The sequence below is a fragment of the Sturnira hondurensis genome, unplaced genomic scaffold, assembly GCF_014824575.4.
Source record: "Sturnira hondurensis isolate 20B ecotype Veracruz unplaced genomic scaffold, ASM1482457v3 Scaffold0021354, whole genome shotgun sequence".
NCBI lineage: Eukaryota > Metazoa > Chordata > Mammalia > Chiroptera > Phyllostomidae > Sturnira > Sturnira hondurensis.
The window spans coordinates 3,911,406-3,932,132 of NW_028093985.1; the positions used below are offsets into that span (position 1 = coordinate 3,911,406).

Sequence of the window (20,727 nt, forward strand, 5' to 3'; positions counted from 1 at the left end):
TGGAAGTTTCTGAAATAACACCTCAACTTCTACCTGCCTCCTGAGAAATGAGAGTGATGTCTAGACTTCTGAAAACCTCTTTTGTGATTTTCCTTAGTCTAGCTTTGTGTGGAAGCACCCTTCATTGTGTTTATCTGGTTGTCAGCCTTCACGGCCCAAGAATTCTGCATGCACCACACTTTGAGAACTGCCGGGTTAGAGAAATTTCTCATTTCTATTACTTATTTATCAATCTTATTAATTAACATGCAATTCTATTGATTAACCTCGCCTCTGGAGTTAAATATTCTCTGTAGCCCACACGTGTGTGTGAGGAGTCTGGTTTTGACAGCTGTGGTGGGAGGGAGAGCACTTGTTGAGATCGCAAAAGTCAAAATGCCCTGATTTGTGGCTCGCACCCTTCAGCAGTAGCTGTGACCAGCCAACCCTTTGTGGGCTGTGTGGTGGGTAAGCAGGATGTAGTTTGTATTTGACCCATATAGACGAAGAAGACCACTCTAGGCAGCATGGTCATGGTCAGAAAGAAGGTCAACGGCTTCCTTAGTTCCCTGGGGTTGGGAATTCCCTCTTTAGGAATTCCCTGAGTCCCGGAGAGCTCAGTCAGGAGGGTGGAAGGAGCTTCAGTCTGCAACCTGGCCTCTCGTCTGTGCTGTGAAGAGCAGAAAGAACGTTGTCTGTTCAGATGCAATCAGTTGAAACAGTGCGAAACCCAAAACAATACAGTTTGAATACTTCCAAATCAAAGACTTCCATATTTTGCTGTGATGCACTCCCGTGTAAAATGTACACCCACGTTTTTGGCCCAAACTTTCAGGAAAAAATCTTTTGTTTTAATTTTTTAATTCAATTTTTATTTATGTATATTTAGATACTTGTTTTTTTATATTATAAAGGAATTTTAGTACTTGTTCTTTAACATATGGATGTCATTATTGCTTTCTAGAGTTACACATTTAATGCGTAAGCATAAATAAAAGAATTAAAGACATTTATATAGATATGAAATTAGTTCTACCCATTTATAATGGGCATCCTTATTTTTCCATCAAAAATTGGAGCAAAAAGTCTGCATCATACATGGCAGAATCCAGTAGTTTATAGAGTATCTTAATACCATGCCTGGGGCTTTGGTCTGTTACTGGTAATGTAACCCTGCTGCTGTTGCTATCTGACCACTCTTTTTAAAGTTGCAACTATAATTTACATAGAAAAAGATGCAAGGATCATAAACAGAGAGTTCAGTGGATTTTAACAATCGTGCACATGCACGTAACCACCACCCAAATCAAGATAATGGAACATTTATTTCTCCCCCAAAAGGTTCTTCACCCCCATTTTAAACTCTCTACTCCACACCCCAGAGGGAACCACTGCTTTGATTTCTATCACCAAATATTAGTTCTGTCCATTCTTGAACTTCACGGAAAGTATGTGCCCTTCTGACTTCTTTCAGTCAGCATAACGTCTTATAAATCCATCCATGTTGTTGCATGTATGAGTTGTTCATTCCTTTTTATTGTAAAATACTAGCCGGTTTATTGATGCACCATGATGTGTTCCTCTGGCTCCTGTTGATGGACATTTGAGTTGCTTCCGGGTGGGTTTTTTTTTTTTTTTTTTTGGTGGGGGGAGGTTTGGGGGACAGAGGGATTCATTTTCTAAAGGCTGCATTTTAATCAGTCTTAAGTCTTTTGAGCATCCTCAGCTCTGCTTCCATTTTTTATTTCTTTTGGATCAATACCGAGGAGTGGGATGTAGCATTTCTAGACCATAGGACAGATATATATTTAACTCTATAAGAAACTGCCAGTTCTCTTGAGCTGTACCATGTTACACTCCTACCAGTAATTCGTAAGAGTTCTGGTTGCTGCCCGCCTCCCCCGCCGTCCCTGCCAACACTGGGTGGGCGTGGAGAGTCATCTTACTGTGGGTTTAGTTTGCATGTCTCTGCAGACTAATGATAGTGAACGATGGTGATTCAATTTTAAGCCCGATTTTTAAAAATCAGCCACCAACCACCACCACTACAGGGTGATTGGAAAGGCAACATTCACTTGTGCACAGGAGATGTTCCCGGGTGTGCCCGGAAATAGCTCACAGTAGCAGGTGGGGATGAGTGATGTGGTCACCGTGACCCAGTTTTAAATAAATATCTGGTGCAGCCTGAGAAATAATAGATATGGAAGCAAAACTTCATAAATGTGTAATTTTGTATATGTATATGAAGTCCAAGTGCAATGTGACTTACTTTTTTAACTTACTTGGTGGTCCATGCCATTCATACCTTTTTGTCTGTGGAGATCATGCCAAAATTTAAAGTCCCTTTTTATTTATTCCATTCTACTTAAGGTTATTCCAGAGACTAAATTTTCAGCCTCTGCAGTTCAGCAGAGGACACATTATAAACAAATATGCAGAATGTGTGACAGATGCTGGGAGTGGGAGGGGCGACACATGAATCACTGCAGGGATGCCAGAGTCAGAGCCATTGATTTGGGGCAGGTCTTTCGCGGGCAGGGGAAGCTCTAGAGAGGTCATGTTTGAAGTGTTGATAGGAATTTTCTCAGCAGATAATCGGGGTAAAGAGAAAAGAGCCTGAGGTGAGGCACAGAGGGCTGTGCAAGCCAGAGGAGGTAATAGGGCGAGGATAGAAGCTGTGTTTCTTATTTATACCTGCATGAGAACCACCTGGGTCTTGTTTGAGGCGCGGATTCCCAGGCCCCACCCCAGGCCTCCTAAATGGGACGTTTCTAGTCACAGAGGCTGAGAACGTGCGTTTTCAATACTGTCCCCTGTGATTACATTGCCCACAAAAGTGCAGTGGAGAGCATTGCTGAACTGGAGTGGGGAGCGCATGGGTGGAGATGAGGCAGAGAAGCAGGCTGGGCCAAGTGACAAAGGGCCTTGTGCTCCAGACAGCAGTGTTTTCAGCAGGTAGACAGACAAGGAATAACCAAATGGGCAAATTCTGGGCAGAGCGGAAGGAGGGAGGACGAGGAGACTGCAGTAAAACAGGCAGGAGACTGGATAATTGGCTGGGGGCTCTGAGAAGTGGCCGTGCAGGAGGGAAGCAGAGGTGAGTGGTTCTGAATGGTGGGTGGGATGCTGAGAGAAGGCAATGGACTTGGCTGATCACAATCAACAATGACAGATGGGAACAGAGAGATGGACACCAAGAGGCAAGAGCTGAGGTGGCCCCGAAGGGAATGCACACTTCCCGGAGTTCTGAATGCAGGTCTCGTGGAACCCAGTGGGGGCCCCTCCAGCTGACTGGCCACAGCTTTATTGGAGTGACCTTGCAAGAACATGTGCTTGAAGCCAGGTACTTAATACTAAGGATACTGATTCCCGTTCCTGAAGGTTAGTGGGAAATTTTAAGAGTAAACCGTCCCCACCTTTATAAAATAAGAATGTAAATGCTTTAGGAAATACATGGTTATTACTTTTTGGTGCTAATAACCATTTATAAGCCGGGGGTGTTGTCAGAAAGCATTTGATGGAGAATGCTAATTCCACCAAAGCCCCAGGGGAAGCAATATTTCTTTTCTTATGCTGTGCCACCTTTGCTTGTTTTTCAGAGTTCATTTAAAAGTATATAATGATAAAAACGACAACCCTGAAAGATCGATTTTACAGCAAAAAATCAAAATCTCAAAAAAATCAAAAAATCAAAATCAGCTTATAACTTAATAAAAACTAACATAAAAACAGCATGTATTCATGCAGGAATGAAATCTAAAGTCTTCTGAAAGTCTGTTTCCAAACCTCTATTTGAAAACAAGCTTCAAAGTACTCTAATTCTTTAGTTCCATAAATGTTGAGCACTTGTGACACAGGCATAGTGAGTAATTTATAGCTGGATCTCTCACCCTGGGCCCTGCTGAGAACCTGGGCTGGACCACTCTCTGGGGGAGGAGGAGCTGCCCTGCACATTGTAAGATGTTTAGCCGCATCCCAGGCCTCTGGTCACTAGATGCCAGTGGTGACCCTCTTCCCCTAAGCTCATGAGAGTCAGACTGCCTCCAGACATTGCCAAATGTCTCCTGGGGTATAGTGACCAGGTTTAGCAAATAAGAATACAGGATGCCAAGTTAAATGTGAATCTCAGATAAACAACAAATAATGTTTTAGCATTTGAGGTCTGTCTGGAAAAAGTACAGCCATTGTAAATATAATGAGAATGGTTTATGCAACATAATGTAACCTGGCAGCCAAGGAGAGTAGACTAGAATGCATGTGGGTGAACAAGGACAACTTCACTGTATTAGTCAGTGGAGGCGGTAGATGCCATTAAGTGAGCATGTGTACTGTGTGGCCATCACATTCAAAATGACTGAACAAGTAGAGCAACAAATCTGCATCAAATTTTGCATTAAGCTTGTACATTCCTCTATGGAAACCATTTGGGTGATTCAGAAGGCCACAGCTATGGGCATCTGGTGACTGAGAGCTTCATCATGACAACATACTGCTCATGCATCACCTCTGGTGCAGAGTTTTTTGGCAAAATGTCAAATCACCCAGGTGACTCAGCCCCCTACAGCCCAGGTTTGGTGCCCTGTGACTTCTGGCTTTTCCCCAAACTAAAATCACCTTTGAAAGGGAAGAGATTTCAGCCCATTTATGAAATTCAGAAAAATATGATGGGGCAGCTGATGGTGATTAGAACTGTGTGAGGTACCGACTTTGAAGGGGACTGAGGCCTCATTGTCCTATGTACAATGTTTCTTGAATTTTGTCTCTGCTTCAATAATTATTTCTATGTTTCATATTACATGGCTGGATACCCTCTGGATGGAACTCATAAGTATGTCCCAAATATTGCATGAGACATACTAATTTTTATAAAATCGAATTGAACTGGTGGCCTGTATTTTTCTGGGCACCCTGGGCAGGGGGATGGGTGCTGGGCCACAGGATGGTTGATGTACTGAACAAAGTAATGAGTATGAGGTTCCTGGCCCACAGTGGGTATGCTGTACCTATTCTGGTAATCTGCTGGGCTGCAGACCTTGAGTCTGCTCCATCTTTGTCCTCCCTGGAGGCTTCAGTTAGTACTCAGAGCTTCCCAGTCTTTCCAAAACTGTATTCAGAGTTGGCACGCTGTCAGGAGGAGAAAGGGGGCCCACGTGCGAATCTGTAGGTACTGGGAACCAGCACTCTGGTCAAAGCCGGTTTTGCAGCTGCCCTGGACTGCAGTCTGCTGGCGCCCCAGTACTTGGTCACTGGCCTTTCTGAGTTACTAGATCGTTTCTCCCATGTAGCAGCTGGAGAAGGTGATGCGGAATGAAAAACGGCTGCATCCGTCCAGACTCGCTCACTCTCGGGTTGATTTTTCTGGCGCCATCGCCCTGGAAAACTGTTCCCCGGGATGCACCAGGACCAGTCATCTCCACAGTCGGTAGCAGGGAGGAACCTCTTTCTGGGCCAAGATTAATGACCCATGCAGTCAGGCTTCCCAGGGAGCAAAGGTGAAATTTAACTCTGGGTATATGCCTGACATTTTGAAACAAAGGGGGGAGGGGGGAGGGGAAATAGCATTTGTATGTCTCCCGCGGGGTCATAAATCAGGCGTGAGCAAGAGTGAATAGGCTTTTGCCAACAATTGAACTGATTTGAGCTCTTATATTTTATCCTCAGACAATGTGAAATGAAACATGCTTTAAAGATGTTAACAGTGCCCCTATGGACTACATATGAGCTTATTAAATCTTGAGTGTTTTTTTTTTCCGAAGGTCAGTCCAGTGGTGGAAGTCCTTTGTGTGGGTGAAGTATTAAGTTTGTCCGTGAGAAAATACAGTCATTGCTCTCGGGGAAGCCGGCTTTCCTATCTGGCTGTCTGTGGGGTATAACATTAGGAGCTGGGGGAAGTGGGGAGATTTCAGTCAAAAAATCCAAACTTTCCCCTGTAAGTTCCACTATTTTTATTTGTCAATCATATATCAGTAAAAGCAGATAAAACAAAAATGGGCCACACACTGTGCTGTAAAGCAAGTTCCAGTGTATTTCAAAAAACAACTAAGCATGTGCTCTTTTGACAAGGCTATTAAGCTAAATATTGATCACAGAAAGAAAAAAAAGTCCATGTATTTGGAAATTAGCAAACATAATAGGTATGTTTTCAAAAATATAAAACTTGATAGTGTGTTAGGCCAACTCTCTGATTTTAAAGGAATCCAAGAGTGGATTATTCACTGATTAACTAAACCAGCATGTGCGGAGTGGCTACTCTTTACCCCTGTCTTCTCCTAAAAATGAGCAAGGCATGACCCCTGCCCTGAAAGAACAGACTTGCAGCCCATCACTCTCTGATGTGGCTTTCTCTATGCCAGGCCCTGTGCCAAGGGCTGTGGGAATCGACAGGATACAAAGAAGTTACAGAGGCTGTTCCTTTGTACCTGGTTGATAGAAAACTGAATTTAGGAGTTGATGAGGGTGGGGAGTGGTGAAAATGCAAAGCTGTTACACACCAGGTAGCAAAGGGTAGAAGGAAGGATTTGGGAGAAATTAGGCTGGAGAGAGAGGAAGGAGCCAGGTCTTGAAGAGCCTTGTGGCCACACTAGACTCTAGACTCTAGACTCTATCCTCAAGGGCCCACAGAGAACCACTGAAAGGATTTAAGCTAGTGAGTGATGGGATGGGATCTTCATCACAGAAAGACTTCTTGAAGGTAGGTGGAACATAGATAGGCAGATTGGAAGCTGGGTGCTCTATAAAGGAGAGGTGGTATTAAAATTATTTAACAACAGGGAGTGGCCAGTAAGAAGGGAGGAAAGCCAGTGCTGGGCCAGGTGCCACCCCTTTCGTTGTTGGATGGCGGAGAGATCCAAGGCTTGAGGGCTCAGGGGAGTAACCACGACGTGCGCACCTCCGTATCTCAGTGCTTTCTCAGTGATCCACTGGCCATAGGGAAGGAGAGTAGAAGCTGACTCCCACCTTTCTGGTCTGGAAGGCTGTGAGGGAGGTTGGGGGTCTTTGGGGGAGCAGCTGATGACAGTAAACCTCAGGAACTTGAGATGATCTGAAGGCCGTTCTCTTGGTGAGTTGAGTTGCGTACAAGGGAGCAATATCTAGCTATGGAGCTAGTATAGTGGACCTCTCCAGGGCTGTATTTCCATCCACTGAGCTTGGAATGGGGGTGTGATGTCCCTTCCTTGAGGCACAAGGCCTGGAAATCAGAGCTCTCAAGGCATTGTGGTTGCCTGCATTTCCCAGCCCATTAGAATGGCATTTCTTTGACATAAATGACAAAACTCTAAGGGTCATTTGGGGCCTGAGTAAGCAGCTGCTTCACTTGTCATGTGTTAAATGATTTGTTCTAAATCAGAGGCTACAGGGCAAAAAAAAAGCTAGAAAAAAGGAGCAGGTAAAGAGGTCAACAGTTAGCAGAGACACATGAGTGTGACCTTTGGTGTCCTCAACAAAGAGCGCTTGGGCTGACCTCTGTTGTGATAACACTGGAGACACTATGGCCCGCTCACCCCGGGAAAAACTCTCTCACCTAAGAATGAATTCCATTGGCATTTTTGTGTCCTAGCTTTAAAAATCTTTTGGGAATGGACAGAGCTTTTGTTGGTCATGAGCAAAATCTTGCTGAGGCCATGTGCAAAGAACAAAATGAAGTCTCGGTCTGGAGTAGAAGAAGGCACGGAGTGGTGTGGGGCACTGTTTAAAGGGAGAAAGTGTCTTCAGGACAGCTTCTTTGACAGCAGATTGGCTGAGATGTTAATGAAAAGAGTAGGTATCATTGTTTTGCTGCACATCCTCTACCAACCTTTACGCACTTGTGTCAGAACCAACTGCAGTTTACAAGTTTGCTTGTTAAATTTTCAAAGTGTTTCATTTCTTACCGTGGTTCTGTACTCAAGAGAGAGTTCCATGCGGCCTCATCTGCTCCAGGCAGACAGACTTAGAATCAGAGAGGGCCTTAACCCTGGAGTGAGGTCTGGGGACTTTCTACCTAATGTAAGAAGTCTTAATATTCCCTTTTGTTTGTTTTTTGGTTTCCTAAGACAATACCTGTCACAAAATGAACTCAACTAGTTTATTGTTTTCATCTGTGGACATCAGCTTATATGAGTGTAAATATTAATATAAATCTGCAAACATGTATAGTTCATCTTAAATTATTTATGTTAGTAAAATAGCAAAGTTATGCATACCCCTATATGCTATAAGATAATAAATATGAATATACACAATGTGTCTTTATAGAGTAAGAACTGCTTTTGTATTTATGAAATAAGCTTTGTGTATATATGGTCAAAATTTGACTATCCTGTACACTATTATAGGATATATTTGTGTAAAAAACTTTGATAAAATTTTGATTGACCTACATTATCATAATGTTAATACTATATTATGGTCTATGTACAAAGAATATCCCAAAAGGCCTTTGTTTAAAGCACATACGCACACACACACACACACACATACATTTGATGCCACCGTTTTTTTTTAAATGTTCAGACCCATCATTTTTCTCAGCAGAGTTTGGGAAATGCCACCCTTGAAGGAGTTTTGCATTCTCGCACAAGGAATTCTTTCTGGAAAGGTCCTCTCATTTGTTCTTTCTATTTTTACAGCACTCACAGACCAGGTTCCAGAAAAATATAACCCTGAAAAAAGAAGCCTATGCATTTATGAGTTTCAGGAGCCACTAGGAAATTTGTTTCTTTGAAAGCATGGTGAAGGTCACAAGCCAAATTCAGGAACCAGACATAAACCGTGACTTCCTTCTGCTGTTGGCCACTGTTTCTGTGCTTTCCAAATGGCAGGGTCTGAGCCTGGAAAAAGAAGTAGAGAAACTAGCAGGAAAGATCAGCTTGTTTCTGGGGCCTGCTCTCAGAGACGGATGACTACTGCAGTTGGTTGGAATTTGACCCTTGGGCCTTCTCCCCAGGATGTATAATTCCAGTTGAATTGGCTCTCACTTATTGAAGGCCTGATTATGTGCTGCAGGCAGGCCTCTGCCAATTTTTTTTATCGTGATTGCTTTGTGTATCGATGTTGGCAATAGTGCTTACACAATTTAGGCTTGAGATACAACTGGCCTCTGCCCCCAGAATCCACAATTAGAATGTGACTAGAGTGACAGGTTTAAAAATGAAAGGTCTGTGAAAGTCGTCTTTCCCACCCAGAAAGGCACCAGGGTAGGCTCCGCTGTGTTCTCACCGCCAACCCTAAGTGTGTGCTGCAGTGGCCATGGTTAGATTCGGCACAGTCGGAGCTACCGACTTTGGTTTAGTTCTGAGAATTGCATGGATGTGAAGTGTCGCGATTATCATTCCAGGTTCCTTATCGTCTCCCTTTTCCCATCGGACCTTGTATTTCAGAAAAATCAAAAACTTCAAAAACCTTTTCCCATTTTTGGGCAAAAAGTAATACAAGGTGATATAAAACTCAGAAATTAAAGAAATAATGCAGAAGTGAAAGCCCTGTTGGTTCCCACTCCCTACTTTGAGTAACCATTTCAGATAGTTGGGCCTGTTTTCCTCCCACTTGTTTTCTAGGTATAATGATATGTTTGGTGTGTATGTGAAATGCAATCACTACTATTTACACTGTTTTGAAAGGAACTTTTTTGACTGAGCACCATAACTTGGAGAGTTTCCATATCAGTTCAGAAATATCTACCTCATTCACTGCCAGTAGTTATATGGTGTTCTAGTGCATGGCTGGACCATAGTTTATGTAACTGTAATATTTCATTCATCCACACTTTTTTCTCTTTTTTAAACAAATGGGAAGAGGGTAAAAATTTCTCCTGGTATCAGCTGTGGGGACTGTCCAGGGGCTTCTGGTTAAGCCTTCCAGAGGCACAGGTGATGCTCGATGCGTGGCAACCTGAGTTGCCTGTCAAGGACTAAGGGAAGGATTCACATTTTCAATCAGTGACATGTTAAGGTGATACAATTTTACTTCTGCGAGAATAAAATCAGAAATGTATCTGATGATGATTCCCTTCCTAAGCTTGTTGGTCACTTGGGAAAATAGATTTTGAGCTACTTTTCCAAAGAGAATTTTAATTAGCTATATGCCTGGTGAGTAAAGACCACCAACAAATAAATAGGTTGTTTATTTCCTAACTATAGAAAACTAATCTCACTTATATCAATTTTTATTAATATTACCTAACATTATATTCATGCTTTAGAACATTGGATCTGTGTCCTGCATCGAAAGTGTGTCTTGTCAGAGACTCTCACGGATGCTATCACATCACTGGCAACCAAACATACACAGATCCATAAAGTGGGCAAATTCACCAGCGCATCAGGGACGGAGCCCTGAAAGCCAGCACTCTCCTCCGTGCGTCACGCACTTCTGCCCTGTCACCCTGAAAGAGTGCAGACAGGCGATGGGGAGGCAGCTGGCTTCTGCAGCCACCGCACGTGTCAGCTTGAGGTTGCAAATGGCCTTAATCATTATGCAAGACACGTAACACTTATTAGCACCACACTGATTAGCGCTCTGCAGTGACTGCCTTCCAGAACACCCTAATTGAAGTCCTTCTTTGCATGGAGTTTACATTATGTTTAGATAAATCCCTCATATGACATTTTAATGGGTATTTGTGAAAAAGTCCAAGGACCACCATTCACATAAGAATCTTTTTTTTAGAGACAAACAGGCATGGTGCTAACATAAAAGGCTCATTTAAGAGAATCCATGTTACTAAGTGCAGATGAGTGTCCTAAAGCCACAGCCCGCTTTCCCAGTTGCAAGCGGCTTGGTTTCACGTCCCAGTTCTTCGCTCCATGTTTGTGGTTTAGATTTTGTGTCACTCGCCAATCCAGACTTAAGCCATCTTGAAATGGAGCTGGGAAGGGGTCCCAAGAATTCACAGCTGCAGTAGTCAGTGTTTCACCCCTTCATTCTTTTATTCATTTTTAATTCAGATAATGGCATTTTCATCTTACAAAGCGTATGCTAGGTCATTTCTCAAGACCCTCCCTCTGTCTATCCTTCGTTCAGGCCACAGGATAGCCATCAGTTTCTGACACACAGACACACACCCTGGGGCGTGTCCTCAATGTGGAGGGGAGTTGGACTCCATCTGACCTCCCTGGGGCCCCCTTCCCTCTCCCCAAATTAACTGGTTATAGAACAATTGGAAAGAGCTGGGGGTCTGGCGTGGCACAGTCCCTGGATGGACTCATCTACTTCTTAAGCACTGATTTGAATTGTATCTCTAATTTGGATGCTAGACATTTAAAAGGGATTAAGCAAAAGCAAAAACAAACAAACAAAAAAAGAAACAACTCATAGACACAGACAACAGTATGGTGATTACCAGAGGGAAAGAGGGCGGAGAGGGAGAGAAGGGATCGGGGGTAAATGATGATGGAGACTTGACTTTGGGTGGAGAATGCACACTACAACATGCAGATGGTGTATTTTAGAATTTTGCACTTGAAGCCTATATAGTTTTATGAACCAATGTCACCCCAAAAAATTCAATAAAAAATGTTAAAAGGAAATTTAGGAATTACTCTCTTTATTCATAGACCCGAATCAGAAAAGAAATTGGGCTAGGGCTCTTGAGAGAGGTACCTCCACTGCGTCTGCAGTCCCGGCACACTTTCTTCATAACCTGTTCCAGCAGGGTAGTACTATTTATTACGGCTTGTAAACAAATATGTCTCTTCTGTTGGACTCTAACTCCGAGAGGGCAGAGGTAAGTCTTATTAGCCTCCACATCACAGCATTATGACTGGCACATGCAGGCACTCAATAAACGTTTGAATGAATGAACAAAAAGCAAATCAGGATATTACGAGGCAAGTGCAAATAGGGAAGTGCAAATTAAAACTGTGATGTAATACCACTAAACATCTACTACCCAGACTTCCGCCAAGATGGAGGCATAGGTGGAAACACTGTGCCTTCTCCCACAACCAATACAACAAAGGTTTGGAGAAACAAAGACACAACCAAACGACAGAAAATTGAATTATACGGAAGTCCGACTACATCTAACCGTTCATCGGGACGGTAAGAGGGGCGGAGCCAGCAGCGAGCAGGGTCGGGCAGGACAGGGCCCCCGACCCAGGCGCGCAGGCAGACGGGAACCAGTTGGGGTGCGGGGCAGACCGCGGGCGCCTATTCGCGCGCAGTGAGACAGACCACGCAGGCCCCAGGGGGCGAGGGCTGACGGCGGTGGCACACTCGCGTGCAGTGGGACGAAACGCGTGGGCCCAGTGACTGACGGCGGCAACTGTGGCACCGGTGAGGGCCGTGGCGGCAGGCGGCGGACAGGACGCCATAGTCCCTCTTTGACCCCGCCCCCACATACAGCGTCACAACCCAGCGACTGAGTTGCCCTGTACTAGTGAACACTTTAGGGCTCTGATCCTGCTATGGAACAGGCACGAACAACCCGAAAGATGGCACAAGAAGAACTCAAAGTCTCAGAGCCAATAACTTTAAGCGACCGAGAAATTGCCAGCCTCTCAGAAGCACAATTCAGGACACTATCAGGATGCTCACAGAACTGGTTGATTATAGTCACAAATTAGAGGAACAAAGTTACAAATTAGAGGAACGTGTGAGGGCTGGACTGATTGAAATGAAGGGAGATGCACAGGAAACCAATAGTGATGGAAAGGAAACTGGGACTCAAATCAATGGAATGGACCAGAAGGAAGAAAGAAACATCCCACCAGAAAGGAATGAAGAAATGAGAATTCAAAAAAATGAGGAGAGGCTTAGGAACCTCCAGGACATCTTTAAACGTTCCAACATCCGAATTATAGGGGTACCAGAAGGGGGAAAGAAACAGCCACGAGTGGAAAACGTATTTGAACAAATAATAAAGGAGAACTTCCCCAGTCTGGCAAAGGAAATAGACTTCCAGGAAATCCAGGAAGCTCAGAGAGTGCCAAAGAAGTTGGACCCAAGAAGGAACACACCAAGGCACATCATAATTACATTAGCCAAGACCAAAATGAAGGAGAGAATCCTAGAAGCAGCAAGGGATAAGGGGACAGTCACCTACAAAGGAGTACCCATCAGACTGTCAGCGGATTTCTCAAAAGAGACCTTACAGGCAAGAAGGGGCTGGAAAGAAGTATTCCAAGTCATGAAATCCAAAGACCTACAGCCAAGATTGCTTTATCCAGCAAAACTTTCATTTAGAATGGAAGGGCAGATAAAGTGCTTCTCAGATAAGGTCAAGTTCAAGGAGTTCATCATCACCAAGCCCTTATTATATGAAATGCTAAAGGGACTTATCTAAGAAAAAGAAGATGAAAAATATGAACAGTGAAAGGACAGCAAACACACAGTTATTAACAACCACACCTAAAACAAAAGGAAACCAAGAGGACAGCTAGATCAGGAGTGGAACCATAGAAATGAAGAACACATGGAGGGTTAGCAACAGGGGAGTGGGAGGAGGAGAAGGGGGGAGAAGGCACAGAAAATAGCATAGATGGTAGGTAGAAAATAGATGGGGGGAGGGCGAGAATAGTGGGGGAAATATAGAATCCAAAGAACTTGAGACACGTGGTTATAAACTAAGGGGGGGAGAATGATGGGGGAGGGAGGGTATGGGTGGAGGGGATTGAAGGGGGGGAATAGAACAACTGTAATGGTATAATCAATAAAATATATTAAGAAAAAGAAAAAAAAACATCTACTAGAATGGCCAAAATTTTTTAAAATAAAAATGACCCAAAAAGTGGTGGGAAGGAAGTGAGGCAGTTAGAACGCTCATACACTACTGGTGGGGATGGTGTTTGGCAGTTTCTTATAAGGCTTTACATACACTCATCAAATGACTCACCTGACCCATTCATAGGTGTTTACCCAAGGGAACGGGAAAGATTTGGGACCTACAAACACATGCCTGAAATGTGTTTAACAGCTTTATTTATACTCACCTAAAACTGAAAACAACCCAAATGTCCTTCAATTGGTGACTAGGTGAGCAAACTGTGGTATATCCACACAATGGAACACGACTCAGCAGTGAAAAGGGGAAAGTTATTGACAGGTGCCACAGTCTTCATGAATACATTATGCTAGTAAGCCAGACATTACAATTCCATTTCTATGACATTCTGGAAGAGGCAAAGCTACAGGGACAGAGAACGGGGCACTGGGTGCCAGGGCTTAGGAATGGAAGATGGTTGACTCCAAAAGGGCAGCTGGAAGGACTGTTTTGTGGTGACAGAACTGGTCTGTGCCCCGATTAGGACGGTGGTTACATAATCTGTGCATTTGTCAAACTCCTAACGTACTGTGTAATAAGAAAGTAATAAATTTTACTGTATATAAGTTACTAATGTAATGTGGAAGTAGACCAAGGGTGTTTTTCTATTTTGTGTGAATTCAGTAAAAAAAAAAGTCAAAAGGAAACTTGAGTACCTATTGTTTTAGGAGTCTGCAGTGAGTTTGCACGTTCGTGTACACACACACACATGGTGGGCATATGTTGGTGAGTAAAGAAGTCTGAATTCCTGCTCTTGTGGTGGGGGGGAAGATAGTAAACATGTGAATAACTCAATGACTATGATACCTTTAGAGAGTGGTAAGTGCTTAGGAGACCACAAAGCAGGCCTTAGGGATAGAGAGTGGCGTTGAGTGTAGGGGCCTCTCTGAGGAGATAAACTGAGACCCAGGAGGTGTGAAGAAGACATCCATGTATGTGAATATTCAGGCAGAGCAGTCCAGGCATGGAAAATACCAACCACAGACACCCTGAGGGGACTGCATAAAGGAGATACACTGAAAAACCCGCCCACTCCAAAAATCAGAAAAGCAGGATAAAATGCAGCAAACGTCCTTTCAAATGCATGGCTAGGCTTCCAAGGAGCTATGGAAAAGCCCTTAAGCTGGACATAAGCTTCGTATGTTGGAAGAGCTGATAGTGGGTCAATGGAACTGGCCCAAACTGAGGGGACCAGGAGGAGGCAAGCCCAGATGCATAGGTAGGGGTCAGTTTCTATCAGCCCTAGAGGCCGCAGTAAGACACTTGGATTGATTCCAAAGCTATTAGGAGCTGTTGGAGGCTCCCAGAGAGCAGAGTAAAGTGTTCTTATTGACATTTTAAAAGGATTTGAGTCAGCTGCTGTCAGGAGAGTGGACTGTAGGGGACCGGGAGAGGCAGGAAAAGGAGAGTTAGGCTCCTGCAGAAGGTCAGAGAGAGAGCTGCCAGCCCAAAGCTCTGCTGTGCTGTGAGAACCAGGAGAAGCGGGTGACTTTAAGATCTATCTCGATATGGAACCTGCTGACGGAATGGATATTGAGGCCGGTGGATAAGAGGAATCAAGAATGGAGTCTTGGTTTGGGGCATGAATGTCTGGGTGGCTGGCAGCATATCATTTGCTGAAATAGCAAAAATTGAGGGAGAAACAAGAATTTGCTTTGGTAGCAGGGCAGGAAATCAGAAACTCCATTTTGGACCCAGTAACTGAGATGCCTGTTAGGCACTTTTGTGAAGACGTAAGTAGGATGCTGGTGCTCTGGGAAGAAAACACACTGTATTTCAGAGACAGTGGCATGCAGATGCCACCTAAAGTCTTGGAAATACGTGAACCCACCTAGAGAGGACCTGCAGGTAGAGAAGAGGACTGATAACCAAGATTTGGGGTGTACCAACTTTCTGGGGCCAGTCAGAAGAAGAGCCAACAAGAAAACTGAAGAAAGTCGGTGAGGTGGGAAACAAACTAGCACATGCAGTGATGAGATGTCAAGGGGGAAAAGCTGTTCGAGCACAAGGGGATGGTCAAACTCTATAGAATGGTTTAGAGAGTTCAAGTAAGATGAGGACCAATGACCATGAAATTTGGCCAGGCGACCTTGATGAGCACAGTTCCTGTGGAATTACGGGGCAGAAGCCTGTTTGGGGTGAGAACTTTGGGAGAGAAAGTGGAGACAGTTGCTGTAGACCATTCTCTCGAGGAGCTGCGCTGATGGAGTGGCCACTCCTATAAGATGAGAGACCATGATGATGGGAGCTGGACAGGAGGGATAACCTTCTGTCTTTGAGAGAATGAATTGGCTGGGCACCAGGCGCCATGTGGACAGGTTGGCTGTAGATAGGAGCATGGACAGTTTATCCATTGTAACCAAAGGGAAGGCAGAGCGAGATGGACAGGTCCAGTTAGGTAGGGAGATTCAGGAGTGTGAAGCTGAGACGTATGTACCCTCTGTGTTTATCTCCCCAAAGCTACTGGTGAGGTTAAGTACAAGGAGTGGAGTGGGCTGCTAGAGATTTGAAGAGAGGCTAAAAAAGGGTACAATAGTTTTAGAGACTCAGGGGAAAGCATGTTGCAAATAAATGGCAAGGAAAGTGGGTCGATGATACACCCTTGATACAGAGTGGGGCACCACACTGCATGTCTGTGTGCACACATGCTCATGCCCACTCACAGCCCCCAAGCAGGGAACCAGAAGACAGACTTCACAGGTAATGAAGTAGAGAAGGACCTGAACAGCAGAAAACAGGCTAAACTTCAGCTGGTGGACAGAAAACTCTCCGCCTGTACAAACTCCATTCTAACCTGAGGAGAGTTGGACTCTCCTAGTTCTCTTCCAGGTTTAGATTCTATTTGTAGTCAGTTTCCTCTGTAGACTGAAAACTGGTGTGATACTGCCACCTGTCTCTTCACCCACGGATGTGATATTTGGGAGACGTAAGAGCAAAGGACAATGTTTCTAAGACTGTCAACAAAGAGCCTGAAGTCCTTGGTGAGGCATCTGGAGAAATCAAATCAAAAGCAAAGGGCCTGAAGTTTTACAGAGAAAATAAAATTCTCCAGCTTAATTTATTGGGTCAGCCAAAAGTCTGTTTAGGGTTTTTTTTTTCATAAAATAAAAGATATGTTTCTTGTTTTCATCAATAACTTTATTGACTCAAATATTTTGAGTGTGTCGGCTGTCTTCTGCATAGTATAACATAGATCATTTTCAGTTAATGTCCCGTTTTGATCCCTATCAATTTCCACTGGTCTATCCAATCTTGGAGCACCATCCAGTGAGAAATCTCCAGCACAAAACTGCTCAAACCACTTTTTGACACATTTGGTCAATCACAGCCCTTTCTCCATAAACTGCACAAATATATATATATAAAAATGCAACTGAAACGCAATATATATATATTTATATTATATTTATATTATATATATATATTATATTATATATATATTGCGTTTCAGTTGCATTTTTATCTTCCCTGAAATAATAAAGCATAATAAGCTAAGAATGTTGGATATTTTCTTATAATAAAGTTGCTACACAAAAATTTACCAATTGTGATTTTTTTTAAATGCACGCTGATATGACAGGTGTCACAATACAATTTAACAAAATTGTTTCAAATAAAGTTAAAGACAACTGAGAGATACTACAGCCTTCTTACAGAAAAAAACAAATGAACTTTTCGGTCAACCCAATACACCAGCCAGGCTAGCAATAGATCTTTATCTACAAAGGGAAGTGTGCTGCTTTCTTATTGCTGCTGTGTCAAATGACCACAAACTGACTGGTTTTGAACAGCATGATTTTACTGCCTTACAGTTCTGGAGCTCAGAAGTCTAAATGTGTTGACAGGGCTTCTGGAGACTTCAAGGGGAGACGATGTGTCCCTGGCTTTTCTAGCATCTACAAGGCACATGCATCACTTGGCTTGGGGCCCCTCCCCCATCTTCAAAGCCAGTGCTGCAGCATCCTTGGATTTCTCCCCAGTCTGCCTTGGCTTCCTTCCTGCTTTTCTCTTTCTCTGCTGCGGACCCTTGTACTTATGTAGGACTCAGGCATAAAACATGGCACAGTCACTTTCTCTCAAGATCCTAAACTTAATCACACCTCCAAAGTCCCTTTGCCATGGAAGGGGACATAGTCACAGGTCTAGAGCATCTGGATGAGGACCCTTTTGGCCGGGGAGGGAGCGTTATTCTGTCACCACAAGGAGTCTCCTGCTCTGTCCACTGGTGGGACTTTCTCCTTAGTTAAATAACTTCATTTTTAAAAGCCAACCCCTCCTGTTTCCGTTTATAAAACTGCATCTTCAGAACTAATTTGCTTTCACAGAGGGACCAGAGACCTCTCCTTCTCATCTTTGCTCTTTCCCCATGTACTAGGTGGTAGCCTGAAATTAAAACCATGCATCTGCCTAAATCAGCCATCTATGGCTTTTATTTTTCACCTAACACATACAATAATAAGATCTAGAGCTTTTTAGAAAGAAATTCTTTATACGAAGCTCTCAGGTCAAATGTGAACAAGGTATGTTTTCTCTGTTTCATCACAGGCTTTCTTCTGTGTTTTAGACACTTGAGACTTGACCTTCTGCTGCACAAAACACTGAGGGTACACACCCCTTCCTGACGTTCACAACGCAGTTCATTTAGCAGTTCACGTCGTCCTTGTGTATTATTACATTCCCAGAAAATGTTGATTCATCCATGACTGGTAGAGTATGTTTACATCCCTTGTCAACAAATTCTGTGTTTAAGAGTAAGTGTGCCACTGGCTGGTGTGGCTCAGTGGATTGAGTGTCAGCCTGTGAACCAAAGGGTCACTGGTTTGATTCCCAGTCAGGGCACATGCCTGGGTTGCAGTCCAGGTCCCCAGTAGGGGGTGTGTAAGAGGCCACCACACATTGAAGTTCCTCTCCTCTCTTTCTTCCTATCTTTCTTATCTTTAAAAACAAGTAAATAAAATCTTTTTTAAAAAAAGAGTGAGTGTGCACAGCCATGAGGCTGTGTGTGCCATAAGATTCTGCCTCAAATCCCAGGCGGAAGATTCTGGTGTGTAACTTCAGTGTGTGGCCTTGCAGAAGTTACATCACCTCCCGAATCTGACTCGGCTCCTGTGTAAACAGCGAGCAATTACACTGCCTCTCTGCTGGCTGGGTGTGAACTACCTGACTTTTATTCACAAAAGCCTTATAATAAATACCAAGCAATGCCAAAAATCAATATTTTGCCTCACATAATTCATCTATGCCTCTATAAATTTCCTCTCTTTTAATTAGATTTGATGTGCCGCATTATTTCTCATTTAGAATCATGTTTGAATTTTGTTTCCAATCATTTTATATTCATTTAAATATAAGACTGTTTTACTTTTAGTTCATGAAGAGATTTCTGTTTGTATCCCATGCTCATTCTGATTATCATAAAAAAATACTATTTAGACATTTAAAATTTTCTTGCTCTATTGGAGAGATAACACACTGCCAATTCTTACTAGTTGTACTGGCCAAGGTGCTAACAGGCAAAGTGACGATACTCTCATAAAGAGCCTTAAAAAGATTATGTGGGAAGGGTTGGGAGAAACCAAAAAAGAATAATAAAGCACCTGAGAGCTGGTAGCAGAAGGGCATCCTGTATCCACCTGCACCTCAAAGGGGAAGAAAGGGCTGCCAGAACCTAGCAAGAGGCTCAGCTATAGAAGATTCTAGTGGATGAGCACACCCAGGGTCAAACCCCCACCCAGGCAGGGGGAAGAGAGAAGGAAAGCGAGAGAAATAGACATGCTAAACCCCACTCCCACTCCCTGGCTCCTGCCAGTGCTTCCTTTGTTCACACCCACGTGGAAGTCGGTGGGCACAGGAGCCAGTGGATGCGGTCCACAAAGGTCTCCCGCCTGGCACACAGCATGGTGGAGACTGGAGGGTGATCTGCAGGAGCAAACAGAATATACCCAGCAGGGTGGTCTATTGGGAAAATTAGTATCCCAGATTAATTTATCTTAGCCTTCAAAATTTGGTTGTATGTAAATATACATGCACCCCCATACTTAGGCCCTGACCCCTTACGTTCCAAGCATCTTTCTTCTCAGCACTGCCGTTGGTGGTCTTGTTTGTCGCTGGTGGTGCCGTTGGTGATACTGAGCTGGTCAGCCCAGATCAGCACATCCTTCTGTGGGTGGGAAGAGTTGACTAATAGGTTCGATGTGTAGACACTCCAGTGACTGCAGAGTCGCCACGTTCCCAGTAAGCAGTCTTGAGAGGCACTCTTCCTCAGTCCTCCTGTCCTCCTTTTCCAGGGTGGAGCTTCAGCATGGGGTCGGCCTACCAGTTTCACAGTTGGCGTGTGTTCGTGATTGTCTGCGCCCTCCCCTGTGTCTGCTCGGTGGTGGCCCTCACATTCATGCCGGAAAGCCCCCGGTTCTTATTGGAGGTAACACTTACTATTACCTATACTCAAGGAAGCCATGCTCGTTGGAAGGAGTTGCTTGTTAATTCTAGGGACGTCTATTGGCCTCTTTGGGAGGAACATTCTCCTTCCAGCTGTGGCACTATGGAGGGTTTGGTGTCGTGGAGACACACTTTCAACCACCAGCATGTGGACGACGAGCTGCCTTGAGGCCAGAAAGCACTCACGTTTCTCCTCAAGCAAGCAACCTTTTGCTCGATGAAAAAAACGTGGCTCATTGTTCATAGGTGAAATTTTACCATCTGTAGGTGCTATTTCTAGTCATAGGCATGTCCATTGAACTGCTAAGGTACTCAAGGATACCCAAGTGGTCTGTATGTCCCACTGGGACATACCTAAATGCATTTGCCCAGTTATACCTAATTGGGTCTGGCAGTTCAAGATGGCTATTGGAAAACCAGGGAGGATGAGTGTTTCACCTCCTTGCACTTCACTGTCTACTTACCTTTGTTAGGCTGGAAAACATGATGAAGCCTGGATGATTCTGAAGTTAATTCATGACACCAACATGAGAGCCCGGGGTCAGCCGGAGAAGGTCTTCACGGTGAGT

The 20,727-nt window shown here is 43.9% G+C and overlaps 1 protein-coding gene across 2 annotated transcripts in view; it reads left to right on the forward strand.

Moving 5' to 3' along the window:
* The window catches only part of SV2C (synaptic vesicle glycoprotein 2C), a 189,825-nt gene that overhangs the window by 141,653 nt on the left and 27,445 nt on the right, over positions 1-20,727 (forward strand). For both annotated transcript variants that reach the window (XR_005064491.1, XM_037032193.1), the window contains exons 5-6: positions 20,008-20,141; positions 20,632-20,721. Coding sequence is in view for 1 of the 2 variants with exons in the window: in XM_037032193.1 (XP_036888088.1) it covers positions 20,008-20,141; positions 20,632-20,721 (224 nt within the window). In the remaining variant the exon portion in view is untranslated. The remainder of the gene's footprint in view (positions 1-20,007; positions 20,142-20,631; positions 20,722-20,727) is intronic.